This window comes from Rhyacophila brunnea, unplaced genomic scaffold (genome assembly GCF_057557595.1).
Source record: "Rhyacophila brunnea isolate RB1 unplaced genomic scaffold, BYU_Rbru_1.0 scaffold_1, whole genome shotgun sequence".
In the NCBI taxonomy this organism is placed as follows: Eukaryota; Metazoa; Arthropoda; class Insecta; order Trichoptera; family Rhyacophilidae; genus Rhyacophila; species Rhyacophila brunnea.
In genome coordinates, this window is record NW_028232751.1 from 57,491,953 (window position 1) to 57,514,740 (window position 22,788).

General features: G+C 33.1%; 1 protein-coding gene across 1 annotated transcript in view; it reads left to right on the forward strand.

Moving 5' to 3' along the window:
- Positions 1 to 1,816: 1,816 nt before the first annotated feature.
- LOC147080005 (uncharacterized) overlaps positions 1,817 to 22,788 on the forward strand; it is a 432,855-nt gene continuing 411,883 nt past the window's right edge. Inside the window, exon 1 of the mRNA XM_085947533.1 lies at positions 1,817 to 5,237. Coding sequence (XP_085803659.1) covers positions 2,246 to 5,237 — 2,992 coding nt within the window. The 5' untranslated portion in view covers positions 1,817 to 2,245. The remainder of the gene's footprint in view (positions 5,238 to 22,788) is intronic.

Genomic DNA, 22,788 nt, shown 5'->3' on the forward strand with positions numbered 1-22,788 from the left:
AGTGTCAGGGACAGGAAGCGGGACCGCGAAGCGTGACGGATACAATAGCACAGCCCCCGTGCTGTGATGGCCTCATCGGTTCACTTCTACTGGTACGCAGGAGTAAACTGTCACTTAGGATGTAACCAACAAAATGACAATATTGAAAACATATTTGGTTTGATAACCTAATTCAGTTACTGTGTTTGATAAAAAAATAAGAATGTAAAGCCTCTATAGAGGGGAGGGGGGTGTTTATGTACAAAAATATTTTTCAGATTAAGTACCGATTATTTTACAAAACAATAAAATCTTATTCATTATGCGATATATTATTATAAACATAATCTTAATTAACTATTTCTTTTATTCAACGAATATATAGAAAATATAGCCAATAGAAAAAATCTTTTTTGAAAAAAGTAAGACAGTCCCGGCATGTGCATGCACAGGGTGCGATGCCCAAGAGACGCAGGTTCGATTCCTGCCGGGTGTATTATTTTTTTCAAAAAAGATTCTTTCTATTGGCTATATTTTCTCATGAGTGTTTTCAAAATTATGTATGTTCAATAAAAATAATCCTTCTTGGGCCACAGAAAATCAATACGGGTGCTTTATGTGGTCATTCAAGAAATAATTAGTATGAAAATATTGCTCATTAAAGATACCCATGTATTTATGAAAATCAGATATCTACTTAATAACAAAGGCGTCGGCCTATAACGTTGTGGGTCGCAGGCGACGCGACTCCTGGGTCCGGCAAGTACTACACATATTGTTTTTCAATTTGTGTTTGAGTCAGTGTACGGAACTAATAGGTTAAGCAAGTGGCTGATATCCATTTCTCGTAAAAACAAAATAGTTTTAACACAAACCTCTACTCTGTGGAGGCCCATAACGATCTTATTAGGATTGGGTATGGTCGAAAAAAAATTACTTTGTATTAATATCGAAAAAGTACCTATTCTAATTATCAATATTTTAACTTTAATTTAACAGGAAATAGTTTTACTTTAGATTAGTGATGAGCAGCCCGCGAGCCGTTGACTATCCACATAGGTAGGGAGGATGTATACAAATACCCCCAAAATAACTTTTGTTAAATATTTCATTCTTTTAATAACTAGGTTAATATAGGTACAAACTTAATTTACCTACATAATGAGAGAAAAGTGCTAATAATAATTAATGCCTCGTCAATAAAAAATCCACATGCACAATATCCATTAGGAAGGTAGGTATCTTACCTACACTACCTACTTACACAAGTACTTAAAGTATAGGTAGTTAGTGTTGTGGGGTAAATTTCTTTTAAGATTAGTATTTTTAATGACATAGTTATCAAATTTTTCTTGTGTAGTTTTTAAAACCAAAATCGTCAAAACCAGCGAAGATTTTATGGTGCGTACTATGGTATCTAAAATTTAAAAAAAATATATATAAATACGATATGAAAATTATATTTGTATAAGACGTATGTACTGGTTCATTTTGTTTCTGTGTATCTCATCTATGTAAAAAGAAAACAATAACGAAAAAAAAAAACTCAACTTACTAAGTTTATTCGTTGTCGCTCTTAATTTTTTTAAATAAATTATTTCAAAGTGATTTTTATTTATATTTAATACTGGAACCACAATGTATAGGAGCGCCCACATTATTGTTATTGTTTGGTTAAAAAAAAAATCAAGAACCAGCTCGGACAGAAGGTCTCGGTTTTAACAACAGGTTCGCGCGAGCCATACACCAAAGGGGTCATCACTTCCCCGTGGTAAAGTCGAGAGAGGGGCCGGCGAAACACTCAGCAAGTCCGCAAGCACCGGCAGCTGGCACTCCCGTCGGAGATGCGCGCGCTTGTTGACGCATGTGGCGTGCATTGTCGCGCAAGCTATCGTTCAAGTCCAAAAAGACATCGCGGAGAATAATAAAATATTTCTTTCAAATCGAATTTTGTGTTTGTGTTGGCGAAAATCCATAATCAGTGCATTTTCGGGTTCAATTAACAGTATTGTGAAATAAAAAATGAATATCATGTGAAATGATAGTGTCATTCTAATGTCACAACATCGTTTAAAAACAATATTAATTGCAAAAAAATGTGACAGTGATTTTTTACGTTTCGGTTTTTCATCGATTTTTTTAGTGATTTGTAAAATTATCGGCTAATTTGTAGTTCGATAAGTGTTACACGTGTGCGTTTGTGTAGGTAGGTAATTATTGTTACCGCCAAGTTATTTTTTAAAATGTGTTAAAAATTTCTTTAATTATGATTATTGATTCGGGAGTTGATGTCGATGTTGACAGTTGGACTAGAAATGTCGATGGTGATGAAAAAAACACCGTAAATGATGGTATTGCATCAGATGTAATTCATAAAAGTTTGAATAATCACAATAACAGTATGTTTGTTGATATTTCTGATGTTGAAAATTCGGAAAATGACATTGTGGATAACAATAACATTATTAAAAATATAGACGTCAAGGGTGCACGTAACTTGGATGAGGATGTGAAAATGTTGAGCGCTGAGTCTGACAACGGTGAGAAGAATGAAAATAGTCAAAGGGATCTGATGATTTCTGATGAAGTGGAAGTAAAATTTGATGATAAAAGCGATGTCATAATCTACAAGAACCAAGACGACGAAGGTAAATACAGCACTGGTGATGAATTGAAAAGCGTAAGTCATGTTGATAATATTAAAATACGAAGCTCTGTAGAGCAAATTTCTATGCTAATTAGCAGTAACACAAATAACTGTTTTGTTGAATTTGCGAAAGAAGCTGATGGGGCATCGCCCGAGCACAATGACTCGCTCGATGTCCAAAACAATCAAAGAAATATTTTTATTGCCGACAAGGCTCTGAGTAAAGTTCGCGGGACTCCGGAGAATGCGCCAGTACAGATGAGTGACATAATGATTGCCGACGAGGGGGAGGGGAATCGCACAGGTGAGCGACGCATTGCCAAACCTGAAAGCGACGACGCGTCATGCACTCTTCAGTTAGACGACGATCTCTCTCTCAGCATCCTTGGAGTTAATTTGGTTGACGTACTCAAACGGCTTACGCAGGGAGACAATCCTCCGAAAATAACCGTGCTCAATTGTGGGTGCGCTGTCAAACGTAAAAACAAAAATAGCGAAGTCTCCAGTAGGAATATCAAAACTAATGAACAAAAGTTGGTGAGTGGTGATAAACAGGAGGGCTCGGAAAAGAGTTTTTCAGATGGTGATTATGATGATTCAAAGTTGTCACGCGGCGGAAAAGTTTTCAGCGGCGCCGGCGAGAGGGAAGAGGCAGCGGGGGAAAACTTTGAAGGGGACGGTAAGGCGAATCGCGCGGGAAAAGGCGTGGGTGCACGCACGCGCGACTACTTTGGCGCATCGATCGGAAGGGCGGCGCGGCGTCGACTCCCGCCTGCCGCCACTCGCCGTCGGCAGACGTCGCCGGGACATCGTCTCTCGGCTTTCGGACGCGCGACTCGTGAATCCCGAACTCACTTCGCTCCCGACTGCTGCGAGAGTAAAAGTGAACCGAGTGTGAGTCCGCATTTCGACCGCGGTCTTTTCACCTTTGGCAACTTGAAGATCTGCGTGCACGACACTGCTGACAAGTGCGATAGCGAAAGGCGAAAACATCGCAGGAAGCGATTAGTCGGGCGCAGGGTCCCGGCCGACGAGACCGGCGATCTCAGAGAAAGTGAACAAAATTCGCTGTCAGCAGTTTCCAAAACTGTCAAAAAGAAAAACTTTGTTCATCAGATCTTTCCTGAGGGAAAAAAATGTGAATGCAATTGTTCATGTCATCTGACAAATGTTAACTATATCAATGTAAGTGGTGAAGTAATTGAGTCATCAGTTGACGAAAGTCCACAACTCGATACTATCGAAGAAGAACAGTTTGAGAAGCTTGATAAAGTCTTAGATGAATCGTATGACAATAAACATAACGCATCTACAGCTCGTGAAGATACTGTGAGCGATAACGATTCGCTCGAATATCTCAGTAGCAAAAGTCTTAATTGCTTCGAGTTTAGCGCTAGGTTGAAAAGGCTAGAAGGAAAATTTATAAGCTGTGTAAACACTGAAAACGATCTAAAAGCTCCAGAATCTCATAAAAAAGTAAGCTTATTTGACATTAATGAAAATAATTTGTCAAACCCTATCGAAGATAACAACACTATAAACAGTGATTACTTAACTGAAGATACTACCTTATCAGCGCCAGAAAATAATAACCAAAATACTTTAGAAAAGTTTTTTGAAACTAAATGTAATCTTGAAAATGAAAAAATCTTTCCTGAAATAGTAAGCGAAGTAAATACAGCCAACCAGTGTTGTGATAAGGATAATACGAGTGATACTGAAATTTCTGACACATTCGAAAACCCATTTATCGAATTGGACAGCAATTGCAAAAAACAATATCCTGTTCTAAGTTGTATATTGGACGAGTTAGACAGTGATACGTGCAGCGATGTCGAATCGAAGGAGTTAGAAGAGTTTGAAAGACAAGAGCGTTGGGCAACCAACGAAGAATATTTCAAATTGAACGCAAGTCACTTTTCAACGAGCTGTTGCCAGTTTGACGCGTCTAACGTATCAGGCTACGATTTAACAGCAGGGGATTCCAATCAACACCTTGAGTGCTACGATGAGCTATTGGAACAATCAGACGAAGATTGGGAGTCAGGTTTAGACGAGGAAACGGAAGCTAATACTAAAGCCAACATGCGTGGAGACCAGCCAGCCCTCGAGAATGACCGCCGCCATAATAAAGACTTCGGCAATCTCAAGTCACTTCTCAAGAAAGTACCAAAAGCGAAAGGGAAGAAGAATAGAGTGATATTTAATGAAAACAATAACGAGTTTTTTGAAGCTGATTATATTATATTGATACGAGAAGAGTGTCAATATGACGAAGAAAGCGATGAAGGAGTCTGCACGTGCAGCCAGCACGAAATGGTACGACTGGCGTGCTGCGAAGGAGGATGCGAAGGTCAAGGATGCGCTCCACCTGCAGATTTTGTTGACCAAGTTACTTTGAGCCCTCCGGAGGGTTACAAAGACTCTGGTCTTTTTAACAGAGATGGGACATTCAGGGATCAGAGTTTCTTTGCCCGCGAAGGACCAGGGTTATTGGTGAGTGAGGGAAGTGGAGCTGTATTCACTCCTCAGCATTTGCGGCAGCTTCAGGTGATCCAACGACTACAGAGGGAGCAGTTAAGGCGAGCTAGAGCGGCGCTTTCGGCAGAGGGTGAGTTGATCTTTCTTCGTTTTACTAATTTTTCTTTGTCATAATTTAATAATTGTCTATTGGGTCTTACAAAATTAATTAAAAAAATATCTCACGCAAACCATATAATTTACTATCTGTATTTAAAAAAATTAAAATTGGTAACAGAATCTTGCGAAATTGAACTTTTTCAGAAAAAAACTTAAATACCTACATTATTTTTGAATTGGCTCTACAATCCGATATGGATATTGGCTACCTCCCGAAGACGTTTTTTAACAGATTAATGTTTTTACGATAAAATGGATGTAAGCCACTTAGGCCTTATATTGGTCAGACCCGACGTTCAAACCCGAATTTATATGCCAACATTCGTGCCATATTATTTAGTATAACGATATGTATAGGTAGCACTTTTCCATAGAAATTTATTACTTATTTAGTAAAAGTAAATTACCATAACAGTCGTATTTACGAGAAACGGTTGTTAGCAATTATCTCGAACAATTGGATATTGGTACTAAATCAAATACAAATTGAAAAAACAACATATATTTTTGATAGGCACGTAATCGGATAGCTAATTAGCTGAATATAATATTTATATAGATAGCGTAGGTATTAAATAAACCAATATGTACTATGAATTAATAGCGTAAAATGGTTAATTTATTAAATAAACAATCTAAGTACTTACATCTCCACAAAGTAACTGTTGTAGTAAATTAGTATTCAACATAGAAGATACAAATGAAACACCGATACAAGTATTTCTTGTATCAGCATAATATTAACATGATAGGTACAAGATTACAATACCGGATAGAATTTTGAATCTCGAGAATCGTGAAAACAAAATTTCATGTATTTTAAAAAAAGGTTTTCAGCATTGTACCCAAATATTGGCACATCATGTAACATAAAATCATTCACAATTTAGGTTGAAAAAAGATTTATAGCAAAGTTTTTGATCCATAATCCCAATAAAATATACAAATACTTGGTATTATGCTTGAATCAACTTTTTTGTTAAAAACACAATAATAATTAAAATAAATACAAGATAAAAAGAACTTTTTATATACCATATTTTTAAATTTTCTGTTGAATCATATACTTAAACTTGACAGTTCTATGTATTAATAAAAACTTTTTATTGTACTTGATAGAAATACTGAATAAATTATAGAACATTGAAATGTCATTTTGACATTTCATATTGATTTCCATAGTAACGCACATAATATATATTAATAATTTAGTTGCTAGGACCCCCTTAGCAACCGACAATAATAACTTTTCATACAAAACAGAATTAACTGAAAATGAATTCAATTCTGCTTAAAAATGGCTAAAAGTATTAAAAGAATGCATTTTCGTCGTGTTTTGATATATTCTAAAAGTTTCAAATGTCTTGCTAGTCGGGAAGTTAGTTAAAAATCTTCAATCGTCCAATACAAATCTTCGATAAACAAGAAAAAAAATGTACTGGACACAGAAGAAAAAATCTGTACCGGACAAACAAGAATACGAGCTAATAAAAACGTGGTAAAATATAATAACTGTCAAGGTTTTTTCTATCATTATGTAATCAGAAAGATTCTAAACTGCCACTTTCTTCAAGTTTACCTAATATAGTCCTTCAATTCGCTAAAATATGACATTTCTAACAAAAATATTAAAAACTAATCCCGAATCCCGAGATTACAGCAGTTTTAATCCCGGAATTCATGACCTCCTGATTGTAAACCCCACTTGATAGTCCTAGGGACTAGTCTAATAAATTAGACCCTCTAGCCTTGTCTCCCTCGTAAAATAAAGTACATAATCGTAATATTCAAGGGTAAGTTATGCATACGCAAGTGCCTACTTATTTCTGTTGAACCGTTACGAATCCAACCCCTAATTTAATTACGCACGTTGTTCACTAAACAAGTGTTAAAAAATAGATTACTGCATATTAAAATACATACTGGCCGTTGGATGGCCGAGGTAAACGATTATGACAAATTGCAATACACACTTAAAGTCACAGTATAGTCAATATGATAGATATATAACAAAACCGTAGTAGGTATACAATATAGTAGCGTACGAAACTCTCTCACATTCAGTTTACTTGATAATTTCAGAAGAAACGGAACATATTGTAATGTTTATTTTAAATATACTTTTTTTATATTATAGAAATGATATTTTATACCAGAAAGTAGTGGTTACAATAATTACAGAATCAATCATTTGAAAGTGTTGCTAGTTTCTCACGCTGTGATTTCATTATATGGGTGGAGGTTTTTTTATTTAAATTATTTTTATGAGTCAAGATTAGATAATTGCTTTGAATGTGAATCTTCGCCACTGTTACATGCATTTGTTATTTAGAATACGAGACATCTTTGACTAGTACCGAAATTAAGCATTCACATTATCTCGAAACGTCTTATAATTACTGTGAAAGGACTGTCCGAAAATATCGATGATAGAAATTAACGGTGGAGCGCCACAGAAAAATAAATAAAAAGTATTTACAGAGGTACTGACTTGTCGTAAAAAAGAAATAATTTCTCTTGTTGAATGACAATTTCTAATATAAAATAAATTCTGAGTAGTGCCAATTTCATGAAAATGTTACGTTCCATGAAGTCAGAGGAATTTTTGATAATACCCGAGACAAGCGTTGAGTCTTATTTCGCCTTAGTGGCGAAATTTTAATGAACTTAGCGTATTCTTAGGGATGATTAAAAAAATCCAAATTTTAAAACACCTGCGTCACTAAATTTTAACAAGAATCAAGCGAGAAAGAACAATGAAGAGACAATATCTCAATATTGATCTCATGTTTTCGCTTTATAAATAATTCCGAAAGCGGTTTGGTATATAAAAAATAAACTTTATTATTATTATCTGATCTAAAAAAAACTTCTGGATTTCTGTTTATAATGTATGCAGTTTCTATTTTGCACGCGATTTTTGAGTTGTCTCTGAACTCACCTAAGTGGATTGTCGACGCTAGCATGCGAGTGTTCTTCCTCTTGCACTTTTACTGTTTGATCTGCCAACTAGGACCAGGCTTTCAAAGCAATCACCTCTCCCCCCTTCGAGTCACATGGGCTAATGGAAAGAAAAGTTCGTATCAGGCGGATCGTCGTGAGTCTGTATTTTATTCTTCGTTCGTCAGGGATGGATTTATTGACACAATTAGTAGTTCAGTGAATCCTGAGTGTACGCATCAAATACTAAGTTTCAAAACCATGATAATGTTATGATCTAATACTGTTATGGTTAATGATTTGGCTACTTTATGGGGAAATCAAGGATGTCAGTCAAAGCTGAGATAATATATCTTTCAATATATTTTCCATTAGCATCATTGCACTGTTAAAGAATGTAGGTACATACACAAGTTGACAACATAATAAAAATAGTAACTCGGCGCGAGTGGACTATTAAATGCCAGAAAAATCAATAACAGTTAAGCTGTGACAATCCAATTAAACAATATTTGGTAAAACATAATAATGATTATAATTATAATATATACTTATAGGTATAATATATATAAATATTTATTATACCTATAACACAACATCCGCCAAAGGATCAATAACGCAGAAATTTATTCCAAACATAAACTCTGCCATCACTCTTGCCAGGGACATATAAATAACACACGAACTCATACATATTATACTAATAGGCCACGGGGGAGTGCGAGCCTATCTAAAACGATTTTAATTGAGTGACGATGACTGTCGTCTATGTGACGGCTACACATCTCAAACTGTGTGGCATGTCATCAACGACTGCCCTATACTAAAAAAGGAGCGATAGATTCTCAGGATTCTATGTAGATAGCATAACCATGAAATTTACCTCCAAAAACCTTACAAAATACTAAACAATAAAACAACACAAGAACACTACTCAAAATATTTAATTCTGGCCATAAAGAAAATTAAAGATATAAATGGATGGACATAATTAACTACACATCAATGCAACTAGCCCTCCCAACAACCATGTGCGAAAAAGCAAGGACATAGTTATTTATATATAATATAAAAATATTTATTATGTGGCTGTCAATATTTTCTCAATGTGTACATGGGTTATACATTCCGAAACTACTAACCACCTCTAGGGCGGGAAGCACGTTGTTATGTTGTATGTATACCTACTTTACGGATCGCTTATATAAAAACATAGTTTTCTTATATAATTAATAGATCTTCGAGCTTCATTCAATTTTATCGATCGTCCAACTGCATGTATTGTCTTCTGAATTAGTTATGTCGTCAATCTAAGGATGTCTTCATATATTGATTTTGTCATCTTCATATACTGTATTTTCCTATTGGTAGTAGGTTCGAATGACTGTAAATTTTAAAAATATTAGTGGCACCTATTTGTTTTGTTTCATGTTGATTGTCATATTATTTTTTTCAATTACTAATAATAATAGTAGGTACCAGTTGCGGGGGGGGGGGGTGGAGGTAGGCAGATAAGATTCGACATAAATAGTGCACACTTAACTTTGTCAGTCATACTTATTTGTTTTCATTGAACTAAGAATATAATTTGCAGATGATGCTGGTTAATTTTTAAAATTCAATTAAACCCTACCTAAACTAAACAATAATAGTTTAGATATGCTATAGGCGATTCGACAAAAATAGTGCATAGTTTTCAATCATATTTATTTGTTTTCGTTGAATTATGAATACATATTGCAGATGGTGTCGGTTAGTTTTTTTAACATTAATGACACCCTGCCTAAACCAAACCATAATCGATAATAAATATTCTTCTATCTATAAAATATCTAAAAAATGCGTGGTTTAATAGCATAATTTAAAATATTTTATATATAAAAAAATATTTTTTGAAAATATTTTATCTACTATTGCTTGGATTAGGCAGGTATAATTGAATAAAAAAAACACCAAACACTATCCACACATTGTACTCTTAGTTCAATGAAAACAAATACGTTTGACTGTTTAGTGTGCACTAATTATGTCAGATCTTAAGAGCCTACTTTCACCCTTCGCCACTGATAGGCACGTACCATATACAGCAATTCTTAAAATTATCTTTGAAAATAATTCTTTATATGCATTAATAATATCTTCTTCATATATTCAGTTTTTATTTTCAGTTTCTTCGAATAAGTATTGGTACCTACCTACTGTGGCCATAGTGTTGCATTATATTATATAAATTATGATTATTATATACATTCACATAACCCGTAACAATAAGTTTCAAGTTGTGTAATATACTCGTAACTTGTCATCGAATTGAAGACTGAAAATACTCTGTTAGAATACCAATTGGGCCATTTTTTTCAGAGATGTCGTGTCAATCTTCGAAATACATGTAGGTACAGAGTTGAATCTTGATAAATTCAACAATGTCTCAGTCTTTCGGAAAAATCATTACAGTTAAAATACCACTGGACAGGAAAGGTCAAGGCTGAAGCGAAAAATTTCACTGTGTTTTACGCTATTACGTAATATTTTTTCGTTGTGAAATTTACCATTGAACAATTATTAATGTAGATATTTAATGTATTATACATTATATAAAAAAAACGTATACTAGGTATTTATAGAATAAAACGCATACCATACTTTTAAAATGCAGTGAAAAAATGATGTTTTAGTTATATTTACTATGGCATACTGCATGGCCCCCACATCTTGAAGCGGGCCCCTTACCTATCGCTAAGGTTAAGGGTAATGTGATTTTCTACAGTAGTGTTCTCCAAGTGGTTTCCACGGAAACCCAGGGTTATGAGTATTCCGTGCATTTTTAGCGATTTTTAAATAAATCCAGTTGATTTATTGAGTTGGTGGCACTCAGCATAATATTATGAAGCAATGATCGCGTCCTCATTTTGTGGTACCCAAGTGATATGGAACCTTTCGGCATATTGGATAAAAAGCCATTTTGTAAGTCAGGAAACATACATAAAATAATTATAAAATAAAATTCTACGCCTGAATTATTTTTTATTTATATCAATCACCATACCACATCAAATTACATCGCACAGTCACATATTTTGAAATGTTGATAATCATTAAGGAAAATAGCGCCGCAGGCGACATTTTTTACTACTATAGCAAATTTGTGGTGAGTGTTTTTCACATTTAACTGGTCGACTTGCCACGCCCGGGCCCCCAGGCTAGAGCCCTGTCAGTCCCACACTTGTGGGGGCCATAGCATACTGACATAAATAGTAAAATTGTTATAACCTGATTGTTAGGTTATATAATACATTCATAGAATTCAAATATTTCTAGATATTTATATTTTTAATGTTATCAATGGTAAGTAGGTATATATATCGTGAGATCAAGAACACTTATTTAATTAAATGAAAATTCATGATTGAAATACACATTACAAAAAATGTATAATAAATTTTTTCTCGGTATAGTACTATATAAATTTCAGAAGATGGATGGCTATTTTTTTTGCTAATACCTAAATTATTAAAAAGTTAAAACACTTTCACACATAGGTAGGTAGCTATTAACTAGTTAGGTACTCCATAATCGATCAGTACGTTCTATTTTTATTGAGTAAGTACCAATTATTGTCAATGAATAATACGTTGGTAATACTGTCATGTTTATTTTATATCAAAATAATGTAAAATAAAAATACATAAACATCTAAAAATGATATGATTTGTAAAATTTCCTAGAATGTCTAAAGAAAATATACAAATAATTTTCGTATATAAGTATCTACGTACCTATATGTTACAGTGGCGAAGGCTACATAGTAGGCGGTTATTTAAAGCCTACCTTCTAAGAAAAATAGATAGAAAATATTTAACTTTAAATAAATAAAAAAATGTGGGGGAACCAATCTATCGTCAGAATAATTAATTAATATTAAAAAAATAAAAAGGAGAGCCATCTATCGTCAGAATTTAGAATAAATAAAAAATAAGTGTCAAGCAGCGTCTAGCGAGTATTGAAATTTAATATCGATTCATTCGAGATGATTTTGACGTGCTTTTTGTATAAACTGTGTGTCACGTGACATCGGGGTAGTTTGGTTTTTTTCATACAAATCTATAATCTAAAAAAACGAAGCCTAAAATTTCCGCATATATTTAGTGTCGATGACTGCCGCTTTATTCAAATAATAATTAATAATGCGATAATTAAATAAAAACAATTTCTATGGGTTCAATCACGTCATATAAAGATAGAATATTTAAAAAAATAAATAATAATTTTATCTCGTGATTATTATTCATCAGTTAATTCAGCCATAGACTAACATAATTATATTATTTCTTTGCTTTGTTGTTTGTAATTTTGAGCTCTTGATACCGCTATATTTACCAATGATATATTTTTGGGCGTATGCTACGTGTAGGTATAACAAATTACATAATAATTTATATTCATCGTTCAATTATATATCGTCAGTGAGATATTAAAATTTCATCGATTTAGTGTGACGTTGATATTAGTGTGTACATGTTCATCAATCATCAGTAGTACCTAATATCGTATTATCGTCTTATTTCCCGTAAGTATACTTGACAAATATGCTCTTTTTCTCTGATCTCCACTGCCTACCTCTTTCATAGAGTCACCCTTCGCCACTAATATATTAAGTATGTATGACAGATGCAGAGAAAAATATCTTATTTTTCAACTCGTATGTTGGATAGAGTATTTTATTGGTCGACGGTATAGTATGTTACTAAGAGTGGCAAAATACAGGGAGCAGTAAAGTGCATTGGATCGAGTTGAAACTTAATCGGCCAAAGAGGTTTTGATGTGAATGAAAAACTTTCAGATAACTTCATGAAAGGAAAGATTTCCTTGGCCTTATCTTTCTTCTCTTGGAGCAACTTAAATTTCCTACGTCATACTTTCTCTGTCTTTTCCAATTTCAAATCTCGGAAAAAGATAACATAGTTCTGTGGACGCAACGACATCTACAGCTGGAATCTATCAAAGCAATATGGTTTGATTTCCACTGAAAGGAATTCTATTTACTGATACCGTCTTCTAATATGACAAGTATGTATTTATTTATGTATTGTTTTCCAAGTAAATCTAAATGTCTAATTCATTAATTCACTCGCATATGGGCATGGTGTAGGAAATATACCTACATACAGAAACAAAACTACAGTCACCAACCAACACAAAATTATATTGTCGGGATATAGGTATTTCATAAATATCACTCGAGCAATAAATCAAAGCAAGCATATTTTAATCAACATGGTGGATGACATATATTATTATAAGGCTAAGTGGCTATGGCCCAGGCCCCCCGATTTGTAAGGGCCCCGTTAATGGTGCCCATATAAATAATAGCAAAAATCCATTATTACAGTAAGTATTTATTTGAAAGATTTCTGTTTTAAATAGTTTAAACAACACCTAATTATTAAGTTCAGTAGCTATGTTATAGTTTTTTTTCTGTGAATATCTTTAAATTGCGTCATAAATCAAATGTATCGAATTGAGCTGGTTATCTAAAAATTATAAATAATTCCCTAGATATCAATATCATCGTTGGCAAGACTGTAATTTTGAAAGAACACGCCAATAAAATTTGATTTTTTATTAATTCATCATAGGGACTTCTGAATCGATTATAACCGATGTATGGCAACGATGAGTTTTGGTCCAATACAATAATTAAATTACAATTATCATGTGCTATATGAGACACAGATGAATCGCGTACGTTTTCATCAAACTACTCTACTGTAATATTAATAGACTCAGGTAACGGCTTATTTTTTTTTGTTACGCCAAAGAAGTATAACTTCTAACGCGCAGTACACACATAGATTTTTTTATTATCAATTTCTAAAAATATCATTTGAAAAGATTCTCTTCAAAGTTAGGGTCTTTTTATCATACTTTCCATCACTGCAGTAGTACATAAGTAAGGTAACAACTCATAAGTCATATACGTATGATACAGAGTGCAGATCGGTGATCGTGTCTTACTCGATTTCCATAAAATTAGATATCCAAAATATCTGCATTAAGGCTATATTTCAGCTGGGACATGGTCTAAAAAGATCGTGACTAGGCGATTGTGCAAATGACGCGAGCCGAACGAAATATAATTTGTCATAAAAAATCAACATGCGTCCTTTTAATGTTGTGTTTATTATTATATTCGTAATAATAATAGTATATTCATTGAAATGTTTTCTTTTTCAAGTACATGCGGAACGTTTTTTAGTCATCTTTACACGATTTAAGAATATATTCCTCCGACGCCATCACAAAACAAATTGACGTGCTCACAGGTCGACAATTAAACTCCGACTGGCGACGACTGCGAAATTTCGTTCCACATACTGTTGATAATTATTTGCCGTTTCACTTATGTACACTCTTAATTAAACCCATCGTTAAAAAGGCGAAACTGAAGAAAATGTTACAAAGCCTAATCACATAATTATCTGCAGGTATTTTTGCATTTCAAATTAATTAGCGATTACGTTAGCTTAGCGACTTATAAAATCATGATTGGCAATAGAACATTAAACATTATCCTCAATGCACAGTTACTACGCTAAAATTAAGTGTCCCCCTACATTTTGGTCGAAGTTTTAAAGCTTACATTAAATTTTAACGAACTGTAAAAAAAACAATTAAACTTTTATTACAGTGCAGATGATTCTGCATACATTATTTAATATTATTGTTCGACTTTACAATGTATGTACTATATTTTCGCTTTAGTCGTCTTCTGTGGATGTATTTTATAAGTAAGTTACATAACGATTACGAACAATTATTAATAGTCATCCGTTTGATAGGCCCATATTTTGCAATTAAACACATACTGAAAAGGAAATTTACGTATTATTGAAATGGATTTAATATAGACCATAATCAGAGAACATATTAATAAATATGAATGTAAAAGCCATTGCCATGCACCAAAGTTCTGAAGCAGTCTAGTTTATAACCCGACGGCAATAAAACCCATGTAAAAAAACCGCGTCGACTGTTAGTTTTCTAATATTGAAAGCACACCTAAAATACAATTATTATTACGATACACATCATTTGAAAATATCTCTTGCATATACACACCAGAGAAAATCATTCTGTAGAAAAAAAATATGACACCCGACGAGACTTGAACCTGTATCTGCTGGATTCGCGCCAGTATGCTTTTCCAATTAAGCTACGGGCATCTTATTAAATTACGATGATTAATACTAGTTGTTGTTACATGAAATGCTTATCGAATTGCGTAATATTATTGGCTATTGGTTTTAGTATATTAAATCAAGCTAGGTATCAATTGATTCTTTAATTACTAACCGACGTCCACGTTTAATATATAGAATGTTACATTCTCAACTCTTGTCTTATTCGTTGAATTAAAAAAAAATAGTTTATTATATTATGATACAGACGTAACTATTGAAAAAAGCATATTTTTTCATAAGCATACACGTGTTTAAGTTTATCCCATATTTTTCCACACTCGAGATCTCTAGCTTGTTATACCACAGTATGGTAAGCCAGTTCTCATTAATTTTGAAGTATGGGAATAAATTAGGTAACATAATAAAAAATAGATAAATGACTAAAACAGGGTTGGCGAACTTTTATACGTACACGTGCCAACATTTTTCAAATATTATTTTTCGACTGTCTGGAGCGCCGAGCAGTTTTTCATGGAGAAAAAAATAGTTTTTAAGAATTCTATTAAATGATGATGTTCTAGATATCACAGAACATAGCACAAATATAGCTTCATCACCTTTTTCAATTACGCCAAACATTTCGGCCCATCAATTTTGAAACTGTCAAAAATTACTACTACAAACTCCACCACGTTTTTGTTTCTTTTTTTTGGGTAGTAAATTAAATTGTTTGTTACTGGATTACTTAGTTTGGTTCTTTACTCACAAATTGACACCAGAATTGCATCGATCAGATAAGGCATTCTCTCACTTAACAATGGTCTTAAGCATTGTAAACCAATCAAAATCAGAGGTTCGCGGCGTGGCTTCCTTCGCCACCTGATGAAGTTAGTGCGATAATATTATATGTGATGCATTAAGCCTAACGACCGACCTATGCAATTATATATTTGCATTAAGTGTAATACTTATTTTTGAAGAGTATTTGCCTGATATTTTTTATACAATGCGATCTGTCATTTATTATTATTGTTATAGATATTTTTTTCTTTTAAAAATAAAATATTCGCGTGCCATGCAAAACTATCTCGCGTGTCATAGATTCGCCACCACTGGGCTGAAAGGTAAAATTATAAGTTGTATGGGTAAAAGGTAGATGATTTCAATATTGTTTTTTATCTATCATCATGATAACCGTGACATACATAAAATTTACCACCAGGTTTAATCTCCATAGTGTATATTTGTGATATTTTTATAGCCAGGGCGTAGGAGGACGGTACTCTGGAGGTTGACTTTTGCACACACAATCATGAATATTCATTCAATTTAACGAAAGTTGGTCCGGAAATTAACATAGAATTTTAGTAACGACGTCCAATCATTATTATAATATTTTGAGTTGACCCTTTTTCTTGTTGTTTGGTACTGATTTAATATAAAAGTTAGGTTTACAATAATGTCGCTGCCCGTCGACGGCCAATTATAGTTAAACTATAAAATTTCGCAAAAACTATGTGAAAATTATACAATGATAATTTTTCCCATATATGAAAATATCATAAATGCAATTATATTTTTTTGAACTGTTTAGATTGCAGAAAATAAATACATTCTCGTACGGTAGATAGTCATTCAAAGACACTGAAACTGCTATCACTCAAAATTACAAATATATCGATAGATAGGTATGTAATTTTACTGTGTTAGTATACACCCACTTAAAGACCTATAAATATTAATTGATTTTAGCACCTCATTGCTTATAAAAAATAAATAATTAATGAAATGATATTATGCTTTCAAAATATCAGTATGAAGGCTAATTATTATATTATACGTCATATAACATTTTTATAATAGAATATTGCATCGCAGGTCTTATTTTTTTATCAAAATAAGCAGTTATCTTATTGTCGTTTTGAAAATAGATTCATAGGCCGAAACAACTGTCAACATAAATAACTCAATCGACTTAAAATTACAAAAAAACTAGGTTTTAAAACCTTTATAATTCAATTTATAAACTGAAAGTCAAACACAATAATTGTATTCAGAAAAAAGAAACACTTTACTAGCAGTATATAGTTTACGTACATAATAATATTGTTATATGTGTATTAAAGTGTAATGTTTCTTGAAGAATTTTATTATAATTGATAGATAAAGTGTACTAAAATAGTCTACTACTAAATGACTACCGTCACTCGTGGAATAGAGCAACATTGATATACTTACTTAATATGCGAATGTCGGTTTTGTGTATTTATTTACTTCGACCGGTTGGCCACACCTACAAACAACTTATGGATAGGTACAACAAAAGTGCGAGTTGACTCAGGAATATTTATATTGCACTACGAAAAAGTGGTTATTTTAGTATTCCTTTTAAAAATAGCAATGCCCACAGATTATTCGTTCGACATCGTACACAGAATTTAAAAAAAAAATCGGTGTGTGATGTACGCGCGTTAGAAGTTATACTTTTACGGCGTAACAAAACAAAAACAAAACTTGTGATAACCTAGATTCTTAGACTAGCTCTTAATTATCTTGTTAAATTATACACTCAAGAAAAAGGGCCTAGGGAATATGAAAATGCAGACTGTACTGGATTGGCCACGTGCATAGAATGCCGGAGGATATACCGGCGAGGCACAACCCCCGATGGCAAGAGAAGACCTAGACGGCCAAAATTGAGATGGCTGGACTGTGCAGTGACGTCCCGAGACAAAATGCCGCCAAATTTTTTACAGGGTATTTTTATCATCCTTTCATGACTCTAATATCTAAGAAATGTGTTGTATGGATACATTACTAACAAGATACATACCTACCACTAAATTGAATGAAAATGCAATCTCTGCTTCAATTGACAATATTGGGAGTCCACGGTTTCAGATACATTTCAAAATACACCTGACAACTTCCAAAACTTGCGAGTGACTGGCAAACATTTTACACAAAATTAAGTAAGTATGTAGGTACTACCTACCTACCTATACCTAATTCAAATATAATTCGCAAATCTTCAGGTGTCATTGCTGTTGACTAAGGACGTGACGTCCAATTTTATAGTAATTACTTTATACATTTTGTTACCAACCAGTGAGTTGAATTTTTTAATGGAAATTTTCCATTATTGAGTACTAAGCTTAGGTACAGTAATTTTTATATATTATACCCAATGATTCTCTTCGATTTGCCGCCCTACGTGTAACTGCCGCCCCCAAGCGACGCTTAATCTGTCTACCCCCACGGGACGTCACTGGGACTGTGCCACAGGAGATTTAAAAATTTTCGGTCAAAACAATTGGAAAGCTTAGGCGCTGGATCGTCCAGGATGGAGGAATTTTTTGAAGGGAACCAAGACCCACCAAGGGTTGTGGCACTATAAATGACGATGATGATGATATATTATATTTCCTTGAATTCTGTCTATAATAAGTACCCGTACTTTGACTATTTTGAAAGATGCCACATGCGTTTCTCAATTCTGTCATTATCATATCAGTTATTGTCAAATTTTTAGTCTTGATTTTGATTTGCCACATTGATAGATACCTAAGTAGCTAGTACATTATATAATGCTACGTCATAAATGCGCGATATATTTTCTTTAAAAAATGCTTTAGGTATTGTAATTATAGATATCCTACGAAATAGTCCGAACGTATGGAAAATATAACTATAGAGAAGCTGTAGGATAGGGCAGGTATATTCAGGTATGTAAACGATATGTACTTATATATAGGTAAGATAGCTGTTTCTGTAGTGGGTTAACAAGTTTGGCTCGTTCAAAAGTTGTTTACGCTGCGTGAATAGTTGAGATTTAGACTTATTGAAGCAGATTCATTTGAAATTGAAATACTCCAAATATTAAGTTTTATTTTACGAATATGTAGTAGTAATGGACTAGAAAGTACGACTGCCTGTTAGACGGAGATAAACGATTATAGCAAACTAAACTACTAACAATACATACTTAGACAGTGATTATTATATAGGAACGTTTGGCAATTTGGTATATCGTATTTGGTGTAACTCTAAAAATGTTAAAATAAGCAGTTTTTTTTTAAAATATTACTTTCATACTCTCAGGTAAAATGATCTTTTATGTTATGTCTATAAAGTGCGGCACTAGTAATCTAAGTTTAAAAATGTTAATTACGATTATTTTGTAGTATTGAAATCAAAGTATTTACTATTGAAGGAGCATTAGTATGGAAAATACATAATTTTGAAAACACTTCTGAGAAAATATATTAGGTAGGTATAACCAGCAGGATCGAACCTGCATCTCTCGTGTTTCGCGCTCAGAAATGTTTTTCAAAATTATGTATGTTCAATAATTAGAATGTCAACATTTTTAAATTTTGTGAATTATTCTTTGAATAAAAAAACAGTTAATTAAAAATTATTAGCAAGTTCAAGTAAGCTACAACAAAAAATCTTGGAGTGATCCGTGACGTCGGTTAGTAATTAATCTAATATCTACTTTGATTTAAATTGCAAAATACGATAGCCAATAGTAACTCAATTTGGAAAGCGCTTCCGAAAAAAAATAATTTTCTAATGGTTATAATATATTTTCTCAGAAGTGTTTTCAAATTTATGTATGTATTATTAGTTGTAATTTCAATATTTACTGATAAACTTAATAAATAGGTATTATATATTTTATTTAAGGATTTTTCTTTTATGTTTTTAGTAAATATAACTGAAATTGTATTAGGTTACCTACTCTAAGGCTAAAGCGTCTGTGAATTACGTATTTATTTAAATTTATATACTACATAAAAAGAAATTGATGTTTTTTTGTATTACTATTTTTTTCTGAACGACATGGATATTAAATTTAAGTATCAAACTCGTATGGCATCAAAAATGAACAGATCGTGGGAAGCCTTTGAAACGTAACATCATTCCAAAATTTAAATCACAATTACCTCTGGTCTCAATTCCAGGTAATTATTACTCGTTTTCATTATTGTATTAAAATAATGTAAATATTACCTACCTACTTTTATAATCTTTCATTTCTTTTTCCTCTATTTACTTCCTTAATTTACCGAATCGGTATCATTATTAATATCGGTAATATTATTACCACGTTTTTATTAGCTCGTATTCTTGTTTGTCCAGTACAAATTTTTTCTTGTTTGTCCAATACAAATCTTCCAGGAGATTGTTTACTATCGTAGCATATTCTTGGGTTTCCACCGTGTCTCCTTCTTCCTTCTTTACTCGACGTTTCGGGCTCGTTGCAGAGGTTTACTAAATTACCGACTAGATAGACATTTGAAACTTTGAGAATGTATCAGAACACGACAATGCATTCTTTTAATACTTTTAGCCATCTTTAAGCAGAATTGAATTCATTTTCAGTTAATTATATTTTGTATGGAAAGTATTATTAATTGCCGGTCGCTAAGTGGGTCCTAGCAACTCGATTATTAATATATACGTGCGTGTCTATGGAAATCAATATGAAATGTCAAAATGACATTTCAGTATTCTATATTTATTCAGTATTTCTATCAAGTACAAAAAAAAGTATTTATTAATACATAGAATTGTCAAGTTTATATTATGATTCAACGGATTATTTAAAAAAAACGTGGTATATAAAAAGTTATTTTTATCCTGTAATTATTTTTAGCTAAAAATTAGTCTACATCTTAAGTGAATCAATCACATAGCTGCATAGAAAGATTCTATTTGAAATCGAAAATTTCTGACAATGAACTATCCTAAGTGGATACATATTTGCCAGCTAAGCTTCATATGAGATACAAAGGGTGTTTCTTTATGAGACCTATTGTTACAAAAAGTATCTTATTATACCTATACTTACATATCGAACTATCATTTATTACCATAACCATCAATACAATAGATAATTTGGTAAAGATAAACAAATTATTGTTAAAATAAGATAGTTATTCACAGAGTTAAGGGCCCACAGTAAATGATTTCTTAAACAGAAAGAATATATGGGTACATTATAATATCATTGAAAATATAGAAAGCAAACTGTTATAATATCACACAATTTCAATCAATTACAATCGCCGATAAAAAGTTTACAGACTTTCATATTAGCAAAATTAAAGCGCATCTTATCCAATAAAAGAATAATGCCCATAGGTGGTATAAGCAAGAACATCACATGTGCCAAAATAAGCTTGTATTCTTGATTTCATTTATTTTAAATGATCATTAAAGTAATCTTGATTTATATGATGAGAAAAGATAAGGCATAATAATGACATAATACAACTTTCCTACAAAGTCTAGAGATTGTCCAGGCTAATCTCTGAAAGATACCTCAATTTTTAAACTGTAGGGTGGAATGTGGGATTAATGAAAAAAGCAACGTTTGAAACGGTCTCCTGAACAATGAGTAATTTACTAGTTAGGTTAATTCTGCATTGAGGTCGAGTTTTGTTCTAGATCGAATCAAAGAGCTATTAGGGCGTGAAGAATGTACTCGGGAAAAATTCAGGATAAAGTCGGTCACCGGTTGAAGCGATGGGGCGCCGTATGGTAGTTCGGGGGGGGGGGGGGGTAAGAACGGAAATTAGTTGCACCGGTTTATTGGGTTATTATTCAGTGTCCGGAAACTTGTACGTATGCAGTTCGCCGTATCCCATTTCACCGTGAAATGTTGTATCGGAAATATATGGCCGTATATTTAAAGACCGTCCAACCTCTTTGGGACGTATAGTACTGACATAAAATTCATGTCTAAATAAAACACAATTCTTGTCGGTTTACACTTCACAGGAAGCCAGCAGCAAACAAATTTTAAAAATGGCCGATATACTGGATTATCTGTAAGGTTAGGTTTTCATTTTTGAATTCATGAATTTTGCCAAAATCAGCTATAAAAATTGAATTAATGTTCATATTGAATCTAACAAAATTGGAGACCGTATACTGTATAGATACGGTCACATCTCTCCTATAAGAAAGCTCACAATGAACTGTGCCACGGTGAAATGTTTTATGTACAATTTACATGTAACCGTTGGGAACTATGAACAGCGTGGTTATCACCGGTGGCTGCGGTTACATATCTTTTCTGCAGACTCTATAATAGTTCGTTCAATCGCAATAATTAGAGATCTATCCTTTTAATATCTATAAATTAAACTATTTTTGCATAGGCAACCCAAAACAATAATGACACATCAGAAATGATTTCCAAAATGGCACGTCGTTTCTACGTAGGAGATTTATTTTGTGGTACAGGAAGGCCAGTTTTTTAATGCATTGCGAATATTGTGAGTCAGTCTCGTTACCTGACCATAATAACAGTCATTTTGATACCACGCATGTACCTACTGCTGCATAGCAGATAATAACATTATGCCAGCAAAAAATCTAATTTGCATG